This window comes from Saccoglossus kowalevskii, chromosome 21 (assembly GCF_978046115.1).
Source record: "Saccoglossus kowalevskii chromosome 21, keSacKowa6.1, whole genome shotgun sequence".
Classification (NCBI taxonomy): Eukaryota; Metazoa; Hemichordata; class Enteropneusta; family Harrimaniidae; genus Saccoglossus; species Saccoglossus kowalevskii.
The window spans coordinates 20,848,652-20,866,719 of record NC_140661.1 but is presented as its reverse complement, the minus strand read 5'-3'; the positions used below and the strand labels follow the sequence as shown (position 1 = coordinate 20,866,719).

The 18,068-nt window shown below is 34.4% G+C and overlaps 1 protein-coding gene across 1 annotated transcript in view; it reads right to left on the bottom strand.

The window, feature by feature from the left end:
- Nucleotides 1–18,068, bottom strand: part of LOC100370254 (cubilin-like) — a 139,637-nt gene that overhangs the window by 2,487 nt on the left and 119,082 nt on the right. Inside the window, exons 50-65 of the mRNA XM_085495161.1 lie at nt 17,001–17,150; nt 15,569–15,690; nt 13,605–13,839; nt 12,447–12,628; nt 11,428–11,584; nt 9,419–9,574; nt 8,071–8,256; nt 7,050–7,176; nt 6,460–6,680; nt 5,391–5,593; nt 3,792–3,960; nt 2,899–3,107; nt 2,418–2,559; nt 1,471–1,652; nt 758–935; nt 183–427 (exon numbers count right to left, since the gene is read on the bottom strand). Coding sequence (XP_085351287.1) covers nt 183–427; nt 758–935; nt 1,471–1,652; nt 2,418–2,559; nt 2,899–3,107; nt 3,792–3,960; nt 5,391–5,593; nt 6,460–6,680; nt 7,050–7,176; nt 8,071–8,256; nt 9,419–9,574; nt 11,428–11,584; nt 12,447–12,628; nt 13,605–13,839; nt 15,569–15,690; nt 17,001–17,150 — 2,864 coding nt within the window. The remainder of the gene's footprint in view (nt 1–182; nt 428–757; nt 936–1,470; nt 1,653–2,417; nt 2,560–2,898; nt 3,108–3,791; nt 3,961–5,390; nt 5,594–6,459; nt 6,681–7,049; nt 7,177–8,070; nt 8,257–9,418; nt 9,575–11,427; nt 11,585–12,446; nt 12,629–13,604; nt 13,840–15,568; nt 15,691–17,000; nt 17,151–18,068) is intronic.

Genomic DNA, 18,068 nt, shown 5'->3' with positions numbered 1-18,068 from the left:
AGGAATATTCAAGAATATAAAAAAAAAAGAGCAGAATAATTAGGTTGAAAAAGTTGGACTCAGCGACATAAAATGGATAATTTAGATACTGTGACTTGTGTTGACTTTGACATTCAACAGTTTTGTCCACAATGACACTAACATATAAAAGTTGTATATTCATTAAATAATATTCATCTTACCGATCCACAGAATGAGCCAAGCGGAGAGCCATTTTCTTGACTATCACCGTCCCATATTTCTAATTTATCATTACTGCACACGCCAGAAGTGCCCTCTATGTTCATCCATGTAAACTCAATTGAGACAGGCTGCCTTCCAGCGGGGACTGTCACCAACCATTCACATACAAGATTCTCTCCATAAGAACCCGGAAATCCAGGACTGGTAAAACTGCCAGTATAAACCGTGAAATTGCCACCACAGCCTAAAAAGATAAAGGTGGTACTTTACAGACGTCATCTCGCATAGTTACATGTTACATTGTTGCATTTGCACCAATCACTTATAGCGAACTTGTCACACATAAATGGGAAAATAACGACAGGTTGCACGAAAGCTGTACTGCATTTTTTGATTGGACAAAAGAAAAAAAACACTAAAATAGTGACAGGCGTATTTATAACTACTGATATAATATCACAGGGACATCAAAATGAGAAATTTAAATTCAAAATCAAATCATAAAATTTTTGTAGCAGGCATTTAAAGTTGTTTTGATTCCTGCAGGATACAATCATGCATTCAAACTACTTACCAGAGGTGGAGGAACTTGTTGAAGTAAAAGTTGCTTCGTATCCTGGAAGTGCGACTGATCGGTCTGTCACAAACCTTACAAACATCAGATTACCAGAGGCAAAGATGGGATCAGGCAGAGAGCCAGAACCACAAAGCTTTCCCAAAACAGGAGAGGTCATATTGTCTCCATCATAAATCTGACAAGAAATTGTAAGTTATTAATCAGACTTGCTGTCTTTAATATCACAAGAGTTCAGGAATACTTGTAGCTATAACATTTTGTGTTTTCCTGAACATCATCAAACCACAACACTTAATCAATTAATTAAAAGGTTGTAAATTTAGTCTTTCAAAAATAAACTTGATGAAGAGAATTAAAACTTTCCTATACAACCACAGAATATAGAACACTATTTAAGGAGAAAAATAAAGTTTTATGACCGTTTCACTCTCAACAATATATGGTCTATTGAATTCCAAATATATATTTTTAAGTGATTGAAGTTAAAAAACAGATGTTTGAGGTTATTATGAGGATACCGCAAAGTATGCACTGTATGTCATTCGATACTTCCGCTGTACTTTCTTTGTGCATACTTTGAGGTACCATATAATGATATATAGACAGTCCATTTGTCAAGACGACATACAGTGATACAAATGGACTTACTTTGATATGTTCTGGCACTGAATTCATGCATGAATGAATGAATACTAGGGAACACCACTTACTTGAAGGTAGTCATAGTTACAGTTGATGTGATACTCCATTTGAAAAGTGTTGAAATATAAAGCAATTTTAGTACCAGGTGGTGATGTTATTGTAACTTGGCAATCTAAGTGTGAAGGGTAATTATTGGGGTAGTTAGGACTGGTCAGACGTCCATTATTCAACATCAGCGCTTTACTGCAGCCTAGAAAGAAATGAAAATGTTACCAATTATAATTTATTAACACTCAAACATCCCCCTGAGGGGATTGAAAACAACTAGAGAAAAAATTAAAAAAACACTTGTCAGCACGGTGCATGTATGCACTGTACTGTTTTACAAGTCTTCAAGGCAATGACAAAGTTTTTACATAAATTGTGAAATTTGTTGACATACAAACATGTGTAAGGCATTACCAAATATAATATAAGTTTGAATAGAATAGGATCAACATAGTGCCAGTAACAGATGTTTAGGATAGTGTGATGTCTGTAAAATTAAAAGTTAATTCTAATTTCTGAAAATGTCAGTCATCATTTATTTCCATTTCTGCATGCATTTGTCTGCTCAGCATGAAATATATTATGACTTGTCACGACAATTTGCATGTTCAATGACGGAGATGACAAAAAGGTGTGAACTTGTGTGTATTTATTTCAAATAAATTCAGGTTATTTTGAGACTGACGTATCATATCAAGTGACTGAATAAACGTATCTCACAGTACATTATGAAAAAAAGTCATCGAACTATGATGAATTCTAACAAATTATTTGAGTCTCTCAGATCGTTTTTCTTATAGGCAGTTGCACTGTGTCATCATTTGTTCACATTTTCACAAACCAGCATATAAACGTTGCCTGCAAGTTGTTTTATTAAAACCAGAACAAACAAACAAACAATGTCGTTATTTTATCTTCATGTGAACAACTGGCGCAATAAGTAAACAAATGCAACTACAGATCATACCTGCTATCTCGTATTCTATCCGGAATCCAGATCCATGCGAGTTTGCATCAGTATGGAAGTTTATCTCGGCAGTTCGACTGGATGATTCAAAGAACGATGGAATCTCTCCTCCACAGAATCTCAAAGATTGACCTCCAGTATACTAAAAAAATTTATTAAAAAATGCAAAATGATACCTTAGTGATTTATCTCAAATTATTTTCCAAAAACTCGAGAAATTGTTACTAAAATTCAAAACCAGTTTAACATAGCAATACATGGGTAATTGCCACAATATTGGACTGTGGCGTGTTTGATATGAAACCCATAGATACATTTGTTTACACAAAATTAGAATGCGCTCTTCATTTTAACTTTATAGAAACATTTATGTGCAACATTTAGGGGTTACACAAAATATATTGACTAAAAGGATATCAGCTTAATTATGAAAAATAATATCTAACATTGGTGCATCAGGGAACAACAAAATGAGCCTTACCATTGGAGAGTCTCTGAATTCCACAAAATCAAACTGACAGTTGTCATGTGACTCTATGTCCAAGTGTGTAATTGTTAATTTGACACGTTCGTTTTCTGGTGCATCAACAGTCCAGCGACAGCGCATTCTTGGCCCATAATTACCAGGATAATTGGGCGAGGTCACTATCTGAGCTGTAGTTGTAGCATTTAAAACTCCTCCACATGTACCTACAAAAATAATCGACATGTTTAAATTCTAATGCCAGAATTTTGCCATTTTTGTGCACCATTTATTTAAATTTTCATTGTTGATTTGAGACCAAATGAAAATTATTTCTCAAAATTAATTTTTTGGGGGAAATATTAAAAAAAACATCTTCATTTTGTGAAAGGTGATATAAGTTGTACAACACAAAAATGTCAACAAATAATTTAACAAATAATATTTATACACAAATGATCAAAGAGTTTGATATAATATGCAAGAAGAATTCTATACAAAATTTTGTATGGTTTCCATAAAAAAATATATTTTCTAAGTTAGTTAGATTTGTCATTGTCCCCCTAAGTGAGTGGATACTGCATTCGCTCAAAGCTGACATTAGCGAGGAATTACTTAACAGAAATCTGTTCTGCATAAAGAATTATCCCAGAATCCAAGGTCAGTCAAAATTTGATGCAATACATTTAACATATCACCCAAGATATGTGATGTATTTGTGAAATTTGAATGTGATCAGACCAGACATGTCTGAGATACAGGTGGAGACACACACATGCACGGTGATCAAAACACAAGTCCCTGTTTTCAGACTGTATTAGAACAAACACTATTATAATCAGACAGATTCTGTTTGTGAAATTCATAAAACTTGACTTTGGAGTTCAAGATCAACAATTAATTTTACTTACGTGGTAAAGTAGTATATGATGCAGTGAAACCACTGAACGGAATTCGATTAACGCTATCAGTGTGGAATAATACATGCATATTGTTGCCAGATGTTGTCATACTGGGAGGAGCAGATAAACCACAGTATCGTCCTATCAATGATGATGTAGGCATCACTCCATCACGTACCTTGTTGGGAGAATTCAACACTGCATCAGTTATGATACATTTTAATATTGTTATTCAATTTGCACAAAAAAAAGCCATTGAGAATGTCGCAGCACCTTCCGTTCAATGTATGAAAAATGAAATGTCAGCATGTATATACTCTTTTTTGACCAAGTGCATTAATAAAGTTTGCCCCCATTTGGTCAAAGTATGTCTTGGAAACTATATCAGATAGGCAAAACCATGAAACAAATTGGCCACCAGTCAGCCATTTTGTGTCAAATGCAAAGTTAAAACAGGTCATACACCAGGCACCAAATATAAAACATCATACCAAGTTTAAAACAAATGAACCTAATTTTTTGCAAAAAAGGATGCCAGTCACACAGACCAAATTACATTTACATGCTACAACACATTTGCCTGTGTATCAAGTTTGGGCAATAGAAATTTGAGATATAAGCAGATTTTGACAATTGATGATTTTGGTTAAACAAAATGACTGCCAGTCGACCATCTAAGATTGGATTGTAACACAAATCAACTTTTGTTGTTATGCTTGAACACAATTGTCTGTGAAGCAAGTTTAGACGCAATTAGACTGTGCATTTTTAGATATAAAACAAAATGTGTGAAAATGAATGAAAAATGTAAATTTTCAACAAAATCAGGCAACTATCTTGAATTGAATTGTGACATGAACAACTTTCATTGTTGTGCTAGTACACAAGCATCTGTGACCCAAGTTTGAACACAATTGGACAGTGTGAATTTGAAATATAAGCAGAATTATGCAAAAAAAATTGCTGATTTTCGTAAAACAAAATGGCTGCTGATCAGCCATACTGCTTAAAATCTCAACAAAAATCAACTTGCATCTTAGTGAAATAAATATACTGCGTCTGTACCAACTCTGAATACACTTACTAATTTTATTCTCAAGTTATAAGCAAAAAATAACAAAATTAAGTATTTTTGCAGAACCAAATAGCTGCAAGTTGGCCTATTCTGAAATAAAATCTGAAAAATGAGGGATGTACCTCAGTATGGTAACACATGTCACCCATATTCTAAGTTTAAACAGAATCGACTGGCATAATTTGGTGATAATGCTCTACACATATAAAGTGTAGGTTCTTAGGCTATTTCTTAGGTCCATTTTAAATCTGAATGAAAAACCTGGGCATATGTACCATCATGTATCAACCATGTACAAAGTTTGGGGAAAATCGGTCAAAGAACTTAATTCTCAGATACTGAGATGGACGACTGTGTCCAGTCAGGGGCTAAAAAAGCACCACCAATACCAATGATAGACTGTTACAGTTATAGAGTAGACCATGTTCACTTGTAGCCCAGTCATAGTCAACGAAAGAAGAAGCAGTTTAATTTCAAACCACCTTGTTAAAATGATGCCAGGGTGGCAGTCATCTACATAGTGTTATACATACCTCAATGTAGTCATTGAGACAACCACGTTTCTCCTCCAACATGAAATTACTTGAAAAACTAAGTCTTATAACTTTGTTAACATCCACTGATATAATCCAGACACAGTCCAAGTCATTCTCATAATTGTTATCTCCATCTATATCTACGCTGGTAAACGAGCCGGTGTCATTGGTAAAGCGATTACCACAGCCATGAGTAGGACCTAAAATTAATCAAGACAAGATGATTTTGATGATCAGTTACGACAGCCATACTTGACCTATCACTTGGCTAAATAGTTGAGTTAATTATCACTCTCCCAGTTCATACAATTTTAAAGAGATTTTAATAGCACTCTAAGCACCCTATTTACTTCCATTACTTTGTTCAGGAGAGATTTATTTTTTTTAGGTCTCAGGTCATTTCCAAAAGACAAGACCTGCCTTGATCACTGCATCAAATTGCTGTATTGGGTGTAGACCATACTCAACCAGGGTTTGAGTCTGGGGTGTGCATGGGTATTGATCTTTATTTAGTGTTCAAATGCAGGTAGTATGTCAACTACTCATCCAATCCAAATAATCATTATAAATATGGAAAGCTACATGTATGACCAGAAGTTTCATTAAGTTGTGGAGTAGGTGATTTGAAAAGTCGGAGGTGAAGTACTTGGCCAGCAGCAATCTTTTTTTTTTTTTTTTTAAATGTTTTTTGTGCCAGGTGACGGATATTGAATGTCACTGTTGTCTCTCTGCCACAGAAGTCATATTCATATTTGGGACTACATGACAAGGTTGTGCGGCCATCTTCCTATCAAATGGCAATTTAATGCGCTATCCTGGCATCAACCAGGCACGGTCGAACACAAGCACCTGCGGACCTTAACCAAGGTTCCCCCAAAGTCGCGTTTCATTAGTGAATGAATCTCGGCCAGTGGAATTGGCCTTCCCATTGAGTCTGTGGCACACTCACCAAGGGTATGAATCGACATTTTTGATGTTTAGCCTAAGAAAGGATTTGAACTTTGGTCTACCGATCATGAGTCTGATGCAACAACCACTATGCTAACAAAATCCTGATACAACTCACCATAAGTTGCACGGTATGCAGCTCGAAATCCTTCACCAGCGACAGAGTAATCACTGACGAACTGAGCAAGCAATAGATTACTGGTAGTAATGATCGGGTCCGGCAAAATTTCACCACATAGACGACCTGTTAAACTAGGGGATGAATAGCTATGTCCATCAAATACTTCAACATAGTCATAGTTACAGGCTGAATGTAGTTCAATGTCGATCATTTCCCACCTGTAGGTAGAGAAGAGAGAGCATCAACAAGTGTTACAAGTCATCAAGAGACAGTGGAAGAAAGGCAACTTCATTTGAAAACACAAGATTCATAATCAGACTTTAGAGGGCAGTCATCATCCACAAAGAAGAAAATTAAAATCTTGTTAATCAATTACTAGGATGAGGTTACTGGAAATTCAATTCTTTAATTTATCCAACTGAATACCAACTTTCACAACTTTTTCTTAATTTAAGGATGTTGGCAAAAGCAAAATATTTTAAATTCATCAAAGATTAACAAAGAAAATATACACAAACATTGATATCATTTTAATGGTGCAAATTATACTGGTAATGTTTGAATTCTTTAAAAAATGTGAAACTTGCCTCAATTCGATGACTTTAATTGGATCCACTTGGACAAACCATGAACAGTTCTGTTGTGGTTTGTATCTGTCTAGATGTGCAGGTGTCTGTATAATACCGTCGGGAGCGGTGAAATTACCACCACAGCCTACAAAAAAAAAAGCAGATTGTAAAATTTATAACTTTTTCAGCATTCTCTTCACACAACTGTATGTATAAAGAAATGTACATGCTTTATTACTGAAGCATGCATTTATGGAAATGGCAAACTGTGGTCATAATAAATCATATTTGAATGATTCAGTGTATGATGAATGTAACTGTTTGTGCTTCTAATTGAGTAAATATACTAAACCAAATGATGGAATTCTAAAACACAGTCGTTCAGAGTGCACCCTTTTTTTTACCCGCTTCAATACCAAAATCAACTTTTATCACCTCCACGGAAGAGCCTATTGGTGAAGGAGGCTATTAGCCAACTCTGATATGTATTTTTATTACAAATGAACTTTTGTCACTATTGTATAAAATAGTATTTTTGGTAAGAAATTGGGTCCAAAAAATAGACTGAGAAAATTTTGTGTCACAATTTTGTCAAAAGAATCTAAAAATTATGGTTCTAAAGGGGTATTTCAATATATTGTAGAATACTTTATTTTCGCTTGGAATTTATTTTTGCTATTTTCGCTGAAGAGATAAGATAAAATAAAATAAAATCCAGTGAATATACTTTTTTTCCTATATTTCACATTAAACTAATCAAAAATCAGTGAAAATAAATTCCATACAAAAAGCCCGAAAAGCCTTTTCAGCGAAAATTAATTCCAGCGAAAATAAAGTATTCCACAGTATTGTGTTTTTTTTTCATTACAATAGCTTGGATTTCACCAACTCTTCTCCAGTTGACTAAGCTGAATTAGTATGTAACCAAGCTATCATAATTTAGAAAAGTACGTTAAACATCAGAAAAATTGTATTTATGTATATACATATATATATGTTATTTTTCCACTCAGTTGCTGCAACCTGATGTACTACCTACCTACTTCAAAGTCAATAGCAAAACCAGCAGCAGTTGATGAACTATCGGTGTGAAACATGATGAATGCTGGTCCGAATAAGGACAACTCATCAGGGGCCACAGAACCACACACCTTGGCTAACAGCTCTCCACTCTCAGATGTACCAGAATAAATTGCAACATAGTCAAAATTACACGATCCATGCGCTGAAAAATCAATATACACATATTATTGTTGTACGAGTTGGTGAATGATATCAGTGTTCTCCCCAGAAAAATAACATAGATTATTGGCTAATTTACAATATAATATCTTAATCACCTATATTATATCTATTGTTACGCTAATATGGCTCTATTGTTGATCCCAAATTAAACAGTTGGGAGCCCTACTCCTTAATGCCCTGGGGAGAACCCTGCATATAAATATGCAACAAAATTATGCGAAACCAAAATGTGCAAAACTGAACCGAACTGTGGGAGTGGGATACAAATACTTTTTACATTAAATATATCAGGATTTGCACACCAATTTACAACTTGCAAAAATGGTCTCTGCGACACAAACATACAGTAGTAGCAGCTGCATTCAAGTACAGTACTTGTCATTACTTAGATTGTAGATGATGTATATCTCAAGCGATATATAGGCATCTAGGAGGCCCCCTCCTCTTCGTGACTTTTTGATGACATATCAGCCTCCTGTAGTGTTAAATTCAAGCAAGTAGAAGTCTTGGATTGGGAACCATGGTTTGAGTTTTACACAATCGCCCAGTTCGTCATTCATGTAATTTTAATTATCAAGAAAATGCACACAGTTTGGCTGAAGTCGAACATCCAAGGCCGTTTTCAAAAACCTGTGTGTGATGGTGCTGTATTTGACTTTAGATAAATTGAAGGACTTTATATATAAACCATTATTATACATTTGACACTGAAAACAATAGAATTTGGTCGAGTGTAAAACACTGTATGGACGTGTTCGAAAGTGTAACGAATATCTTTGCTCCTTATTTGAAAAATTTTAACATCACATTTAATCACTTTTTTTCATTTACATGATAAGACACAGCACTATCAAAACATGATGGAAATAAAATCCCGCAAATGTTCACACAACGAGGAATATTCTGCGTTGCCATTTCAGGCTTTTATTTCTTATTACTACAAAGAGGAATCAAAGAAGTATAATAATAAGGTTTTCATGAGGATACTCTAAAGTAGTCACTCAGGCAGTATGGCAATGCATCAACCCCTGCTATGTGTTGGTCAATACTGTCACTGTACTGCCTTTGTGCATACTCTTATGATATTCTCGTACTGCAAGCTGCTTCAATTTTTTAAACTATTATTTTGGGAACAAACATACCCTCAATATCAAAGTCGTCCTCAAATCTGATTATCAGTGGTACATCTGGTTCAAAGTTAATCAGGAAACCGCAATCGAGGTCATCAGGGTAGTTCCGAATACCATACCCTGGTGAAGTGATACGTCCTGCCAACTCATCAAAAACAGCTCCACAACCTGAAACAAATTATATTTGCTTAGATTCTCACAGAATACAAGATGAACTCAGATATCATTACAAAATGAACAAATCTGAGAGAGGTTCACATGTAGTACCTATATATGTAATATCAAATATCATGAAAATATAAATTTTAACCAAAAATGACAAAAATCTTCACCAAAATTAGAGAATTGAAGATATCATTACAAAATAAACAAATCTGATAGAGGTCCAAATGTAGTACCTATATATGTAATGTAAAATATCACTTTTTACCAAAAATGACAAAAATATTCACCAAAATTAGAGAATTGAAGATATCATCATGAAATAAACAAATCTTAGAGAGGTCTACCCAAGGTACATTTAAAGGGGAAGTCAAGCCAAACAACACAATGAGCCCCCAAGAAAAAGCTCCACAAATGTAGGAGAATGCAATATACAGTTTTTTAAAATCACTTTTCATTCTCTAGATATTCAACATTTTATCAGTATTATGTAGTCAGCCATCTTGATTCTCGAGCAAAGGATCATGGGTAAAGTATGACATCATAGAGTCTGTTGTCAGAAATTGAGAAAATGATTTCATGGGAAATACTGATGCGAATTAGTTCAAATTTTCGTTATGCATATTACTCTTGTATATGATTATAGTAATGTAAATTAGAATGTTACAAATACACATAAAGTGAAGATATTGCCAAAAATTAAAAAAAAATAAAAAGCGTTATTTTCATTGTAAAATATAGAATGACACTTTTTTGACCACTTTTTATGGTCAACAAGTAATATATCACCTATATAACCTACTCACATCGGTAAATTGTATACAATATAAGGAAATTTGAGCATTTGGTAGAAAAACATAAAAATAAATATTTTCAGTTCTGTTTCCATCACAACTATTTTATTAGTATGTTTGGCACCAGTACATGTATGCTATCCTGTTCTAAACTTTCAGCCAATATGAAGTTCAACTTTTGAAGTTATAGATGAAATAATTTTCTCAATTTCTGACAACATACTCTATGATGTCATACTTTACCCATAATCCTTTGCTGAAGAATCAAGATGGCGGTCTACAAAAATTGATGAAAAATTGAATATCTAGAGAATGAGAAGTGATATAAAAAAACTGTAAATTGCATGTTCTTACATTTGCCGAGCTCTTCTATCGAGGAGTATTATGTTGATAGCCTTGACTTTCACTTTAACACCAAGTATCAAAGCATTCAGGCTTGTAGTTTTCAAGAAGAAGTCGAAAAAGTAAAACATTGACACAAACGACGATGCCGACGGACAATAACTCAACAAAGTCGACAGCGGAGCTAAAAATTTCAAATTGGGTCAACAGAGGTATTCTTTGTTTTCCTGTTTATGAAAAGGCATCCACATTTTTCACTAGGAATTTTTTTTTGTTTTTTTTTAAATTTAAGCCAGAAGAATTGCTTTGTCACTCCCAACTTTATTCTATATTTGCTTTAATTAATATTAATAGATAAATCAAATTTATTTGTAAACTGGATTATTTAAATACAAGTTATTTTTAACCACAGACACATCTCTGTCATTTATTTAAAGCAGCGGGGTCAAACCTGCGCAAGATAGATAAATGAGTCCCAAGCAACAATAACAAGCATGCTAAAAATGCAAAGGCTCATGGGTAGACGCTTGTTTTTTAAACAATGACATGCCATCATCGTCTACAAATACGACACATGACAGGGATGTGTAACCATTATCCAATCATAATGACATTATGCTAATTTAAAGCACCATGAGTATGATATACAATAATCACTATGCTGAACATGAACAAAAGAAAACAAATCATCTCAGTAGCTAGTACAATGAGATGAGTACATACCTGGGGACCAAGTTAGACGGAAGCCACTGTCAACAGTTGAGCTATCCGAGTGAAATTTGACTCTCATTACATTACGAGTAGACTGGAGAGAACTGGGAATTCTGGTACCACAATACCGACCCAGCTGTGAAGAAGTACTGCTATCACCATCACGAACCTGACAACAACAATCAAATCTTGAATCAGTAAGCATAAAAAACAATTATATTATTTTATATTAAAACCATCTTTATACATTTTTGCAGCAAAGCACAATTGCTATTTGGCGCTTGGTTCAGGTAGGTTTTATTTTTTTTGTTTTTGCCACTGCCTCTTTCAGCTACACAGAATATAGAATTAAATAAAAATTAATTGAAATTTGAACATGTGGTGTAACAACTGAGGTAAATCAACTTAAAGAACAAGATGAATCATTTTACTTATACTAGTCTTTGTCTTGTGCCCATTGTACTAAGTATGAAGCTTACTTCTGGTAACGGGACAGTTTTCATTTGGAATTCATTGTCAGCATTTAGTAGGAAAGTATTTGTTTTTGTTTAACAGTCCAAGTTTACTAGGAAAGGACTAATACTAAAGTACACTTTTGTGAGAGTTTTCAGGCTTTTCATCGTGATGGTGTCCGCCCTGAGAATAGTTGGGAATTTGCCTTTTGCTGATTAATTTGCATTCCAAGCCTAGCTTTCAAGCCCACTGCAACAATACGACATATATTGCCATCGATATGTTCTGTCAAAGAGAGAGGTGGGCTTAAAATACAAATAAGTCAGCAATAGGTACTGCATGATAAAAAACAAGATACTGTAAAATACTTTATTTTAACTAATTTTCATTGAAAAGACTCTTGGGTGTTTTGTATGGAATTTATTTTCACTGATTTTTGACAAGTTGAATGTAAAATATAGGAAAACAGGTATATTTGGTGGATTTTATTTTCACTGAATCATTCCATCAGTGAAAATTAATTCCAAGCGAAAATAATTTAAAAGTATTTTACAGTTTTTTTTTCAGGAAAGACTAACCTCCACATAGTCCAAGCTACATCCACCACTTTGCTGCAGTCTAAATGCTGTAAACGTCACACTAACATGGTAGCCATGCTCCACAGTAATTGTCCAAATACACTCCTCGTTTATGTTGTAATTGTTGGGGAAATTACTTGATGAAAGAGTTCCTGTGTCACTGTGATAGTTACCTCCACACCCTGTGTGTTATACAGTAACATTGTTCAATATTATAGCTGACAATGTAGGATGCAGCAGACAGCATCCCAGCTAATGACATTGTATTTTTGTTTCAGCAAAAATAATGTGAATTTTTGATATTCTTCAATAGAAAATGATTTTAATTGGGAAGGGCTAGTAAAAATGCAGAGAAAACAACAATTTGCCATAATCATTATTCAATGTCACCATTTTTTCATCAAAACCAGTGCTAACAGATAATATTTTAACATTGAGGTAATTCACTCCTCACTGCATTGAAAAAATGCCATGTACAATTTCTTTATTAGACAACATCTAAGCATCCATGTCCGCATGGATTTTACTCATAGTTGCAAGTTTCATAGAGCTTTATCAAAGTTTAACGGACGAGAAGTATGTAAAGTTACGACTTAATACCCCATCTACACCTCAAGTCTGGCTGACCAGTAAGTGTTAAGTTGTTTCCTCTATCCTATCAACGGCCAATTAAATACACAATGCAACAAAACATTAGTTCTTCTACTTCTACTGCTGGCAAAACACAATATAATTTTTGGGAGCCATCCTACTACTCATGACTTACCAGGGTTTTTCTAAACCGGGGAACAAGGGCGCAACGCCCTGATACTAACGGCTGACGCCCTTTTACCGAATTGCCGATTGAAGTTTCAAGTCATAAATATATTTCTTGAGCCGCGCACTTCTGTGCTGTCGTACAACATGAAATCTTTCTCAAATATATTTTTCTCTGGGAAAACTTCCCAGCCACACCAGCTGACAATGTGTCTGGACACCAAATACACTAAAATTACTCTGAAAATATTTCAATGGCAATAGAGACACCGTTCATTTTTTCTAGAAAAAACCCTGACTTACTGTGGCAAGAGGGATCACTGTACTTGAAAATTAATATCAAATGACTATCTTATTATTGCACGAGAGAAAAAAATTGAAGAAATACAAACTTGACTTCACCTGATGATGATGTTGTCCAACCCATGCGGAATCCTTTAGCACTAGAACTGGCATCCGTTTTTAGAATCAAAATTAACTGATTTGATGAAGTTGTAAATGCAGAGGGCACTTCTCGTCCACACCAAGGTATTTCACCAGAGATTTGAGGAGAGTCTGGGTGTCCTCCATTACGAGCACTAAGGTAGTCGTACCTGCAATCAGGATGGCTCTCCATAATAAACTGTGTGAAGTTAACCTAGGATTGGAAAAAATATTATGTTAATATCAGAAAAAATCCTGTTAAACTTTTTGAAATAGCTATATCCCATTATGGCAGAATGCATGAATTAACAAAATCTTGATTTAGGTATTTCCCGAACAACTTTGTTGTACGAATATACTTTTTATTTAAATTACCTGCATCTTAAATGACCTAAATTTTAAATTTGCTGCATCTTAAATTCAGTAAGCTAGGTGGGCTTCAGTACTCTAATTTACTTACTGTACTTCAGTACTTTGTAGAGTGATGCTAGGTATGCTTTCATGTCTGGCACACTTTTTAGAGCAAGTTAAGTGTGCTTTTAGTTCTGATACACTTAGTAGAGCAAACAAAGTGTGCTTTCATGTCTAGCACAATTTTTTATAGTAAGTTAAGTGTGCTTTCACTTCGATACACTTAGGAGAGCAAACTAGGAATGCTTTCATGTCTGATAAACTTTTTGAGTAAATTAAGCGTGCTTTCAGTTGTGATACACTTTGTAGTTTAATTAGGTGTGCTTTCACATGTATGATCCACTTTGTACACTAAGCTAGGTTGGCTGCAGTACTGATATACTTTCTAGAGTACGCTAGGAGTACTTTTAGTATGTATATACTTTGTAGAGTAAGTGAGGTGTGTTTTTGTGTCTGGTACATTTTAAGGGTGAGCTAGGTATGTTTTCATTGATACACATATTGTAGAGTAAGCTGGGTGGGCTTTTAGTACTGACACACTTTGTAGAGTAAGCTAAAAGTGATTTTGGTACTGATATTCTTTGTAGAGTAAGCTAGGTGGGCTTTTAGTACTGACACACTTTGTAGAGTAAGCTAGGTGGGCTTTTAGTTCTGACACACTTTGTAGAGTAAGCTAAAAGTGATTTTGGTAATGATATTCTTTGTAGAGTAAGCTAGGTGGTCTTTTAGTACTGACACACTTTGTAGAGTAAGCTAAAAGTGATTTTGGTACTGATATTCTTTGTAGAGTAAGCTAGGTGGGCTTTTAGTACTGACACACTTTGTAGAGTAAGCTAAAAGTGATTTTGGTAATGATATTCTTTGTAGAGTAAGCTAGGTGGGCTTTTAGTACTGACACACTTTGTAGAGTAAGCTAAAAGTGATTTTGGTAATGATATTCTTTGTAGAGTAAGCTAGGTGGGCTTTTAGTACTGACACACTTTGTAGAGTAAGCTAAAAGTGATTTTGGTACTAATATTCTTTGTAGAGTAAGCTAGGTGGGCTTTTAGTACTGACACACTTTGTAGAGTAAGCTAAAAGTGATTTTGGTAATGATATTCTTTGTAGAGTAAGCTAGGTGGGCTTTTAGTACTGACACACTTTGTAGAGTAAGCTAAAAGTGATTTTGGTAATGATATTCTTTGTAGATTAAGCTAGGTGGGCTTTTAGTACTGACACACTTTGTAGAGTAAGCTAAAAGTGATTTTGGTACTGATATTCTTTGTAGAGTAAGCTAGGTGGGCTTTTAGTACTGACACACTTTGTAGAGTAAGCTAAAAGTGATTTTGGTACTAATATTCTTTGTAGAGTAAGCTAGGTGGGCTTTTAGTACTGACACACTTTGTAGAGTAAGCTAAAAGTGATTTTGGTAATGATATTCTTTGTAGAGTAAGCTAGGTGGGCTTTTAGTACTACTTTGTAGAGCTAGATCAAATGTGCTTTCACACATTTGAATCAAGTCTTGATCATAGCAAAAAAAAAGTTAGACTTACTGTGATGGTTGAGCCTGGAGATGTTTGTATGAACCACATGCACATGTCATTATGGTTATAGTTCAAAGGATAATTTGGACTGGTGATGACACCTTCTGAAGCATCATAGATACCACCACAGGCTGTAGTAGAAAAAACATGATAAATACCATATGAATTTATGAACGTATACAGAGTGGAAAGAGTGTGATTGCATGGGGGCAATCTGGATTAAGTAAACTTTTTGAATGCCATATTTTTTCCTGCAAAATGTTGGTTAAAAATTCAATACAACAAAAAGCAATACCTTCCTATCAGTTTCATTTGCAACATTGCAATATTCCTAGGAATATTCTTAATGATAGTTGTTTTGACTTTGGCACACAACCATTTTCACAAGAGATACACTTTAATAACTCAAAGGCATTGAAAACTGAAAATTCTACCGCTTAAGATGAAACTATTTTCAAATGAGGTTTATGGATTCAGATTCAAAATTAAGTTAGATTCTGATAAAAGAATTGCATTAAATATGAAAGTGGCGAATTATTGAAACCAGCAAGTGTTCTATATTTGAATACAGTGAATAATTAATTGATCACACACTTTAATACTAAATAAAAGTAAAAACAACCTTAGAACTTATAAACAGTTTAACTTAACTGCTCTAACTAAATTGAGAATTAGTGCTCACAATCTTAAAATTGAAGCAGGCAAATACATTAGACAGAAGTTGGAAGACTGAAAATGTCGCTACTAGTAAGGACAATCGAATGGAGGACGAATGCCATTTCATCCTGAAGTGTGCTCTTTATAATAACTTCAGAATGGAATTTCACACTTTAGGCAAGGACAACAAATAAACAGATACAGATAATCTTATCAGTATCATCATGAAAACAAATGATAAAATAGTCTAATGAATCTCATTTTCAAACGAAACTAAATTCTCTATTTTAATTTTCCAAATTTTATGGTATATTTTTATCCAGATCCCAAATGAGGAAAGCATTTCAATAAAGTATTTATCATTATTATTTATAATTAAAAATTGTATTATTTTATTTCAAATATGAGCACCTGTGTTAAATATATTAAGACTTTTCGTATACAGATGAGTGCTCTTACTTTTCAATTTTTTTGTTTTTTTTGTTTTTGACTTGTTTTATTTTTTGTTTTTAGAAAAGTTTTTATTTTTTGTTTTCTTTTTTAGATTGTAGTTTTTTTTTTAATTTCTTTCTGTAAGACCCTTTTTATCCTTTCCTAAGGATTTTATGCGTCTAATAAAAAATATATAAATAAATACTTTTCAATAGTTGAAAGCAAAGTCATAATGAACATAGCCGACAGTGTTGCTAGGAGGATATTGCCAGGGAGGTTGATAGACAGATAATGATTTTCCTGATCAGTTTATATTAGCAACCACTGCAAGATAAGAATTCATAGCACACACCTGAAACCTTCCACGATGCACGAAAACCTTCAGCCACGTCAGAGGAATCAGTGCGAAAAACAATCCAAGCAGATCTTGTTGGAATCATCACAGTAGAGGGAAGATTTGAACCGCAATAACGTCCGTAAAGAGGAGCACTACTTTCACTTCCTGTGAAGTATATAAAACATGCGCCATCAATGACAGATCCTTTCTAAATTTTTTTTTTTTAAATGTTTTTGTGCCAAGCGACAGTTCTGGTCCTGACTTTTTTGCATGTGCAAATTGCAAGTGCTAATGCTGACACATAGTGCATTTTGCCACAGAAGTCATATTCATATTTGGGACTACATGACAGGGCTGTGCGGCCATCTCTCTATTAAATGGCAATTTAATGTGCTAATCTGGCGTCAACTAGGCTCGGTCGACCACAAGTACCTGTGAAACGTTAATCAAGTCGCATTGGCCAGTGGAAATGCCCCCCCCCCCCCCATTGAGTCTGTGGCACACTCACCCACCATTTTTGGTGTTCAATCTAAGGTAGTATTTGAACTTTGGTCTGCCAATCAAAAGTCTAATGCAACAATCACTACGCTACTAATGTTAATTTTGTAAAAATTTAACATTTGCCACAATCCCATTTTACAGGTTATACTATTATTATTCATAATCAAATAAATCACTATGACATAAATCAAGGAAAGCTAAAAAAGAACTTTTCAACATTAATTATAAATTTATGATTAGCCTATTAAACAAGAAGCCTGTTTGTCTAAAAAGTTCTTTGAGAAGCACAAATTTGACACGAAGCAATCAGATGTTTGATAACACTAACATATAACAATAGGAGAAATATTTAATTGTACATTACTATGGTTTGTGGTATGTGGTTTATCCCAGAGTATGTATGCACACTTGTATACACACATGCATAGCCGAATAGACTGACAGATAGCGGACTGTCAGACAGACTGACAGACAGAGTCAAGGTCACACCATCAGACCATTGCATGCATCACTCACAAAAGTCAAACATGTGAAAAATTCAAAGAATCGATTATAATGAAATTTTGAACCAGGGTAGATACA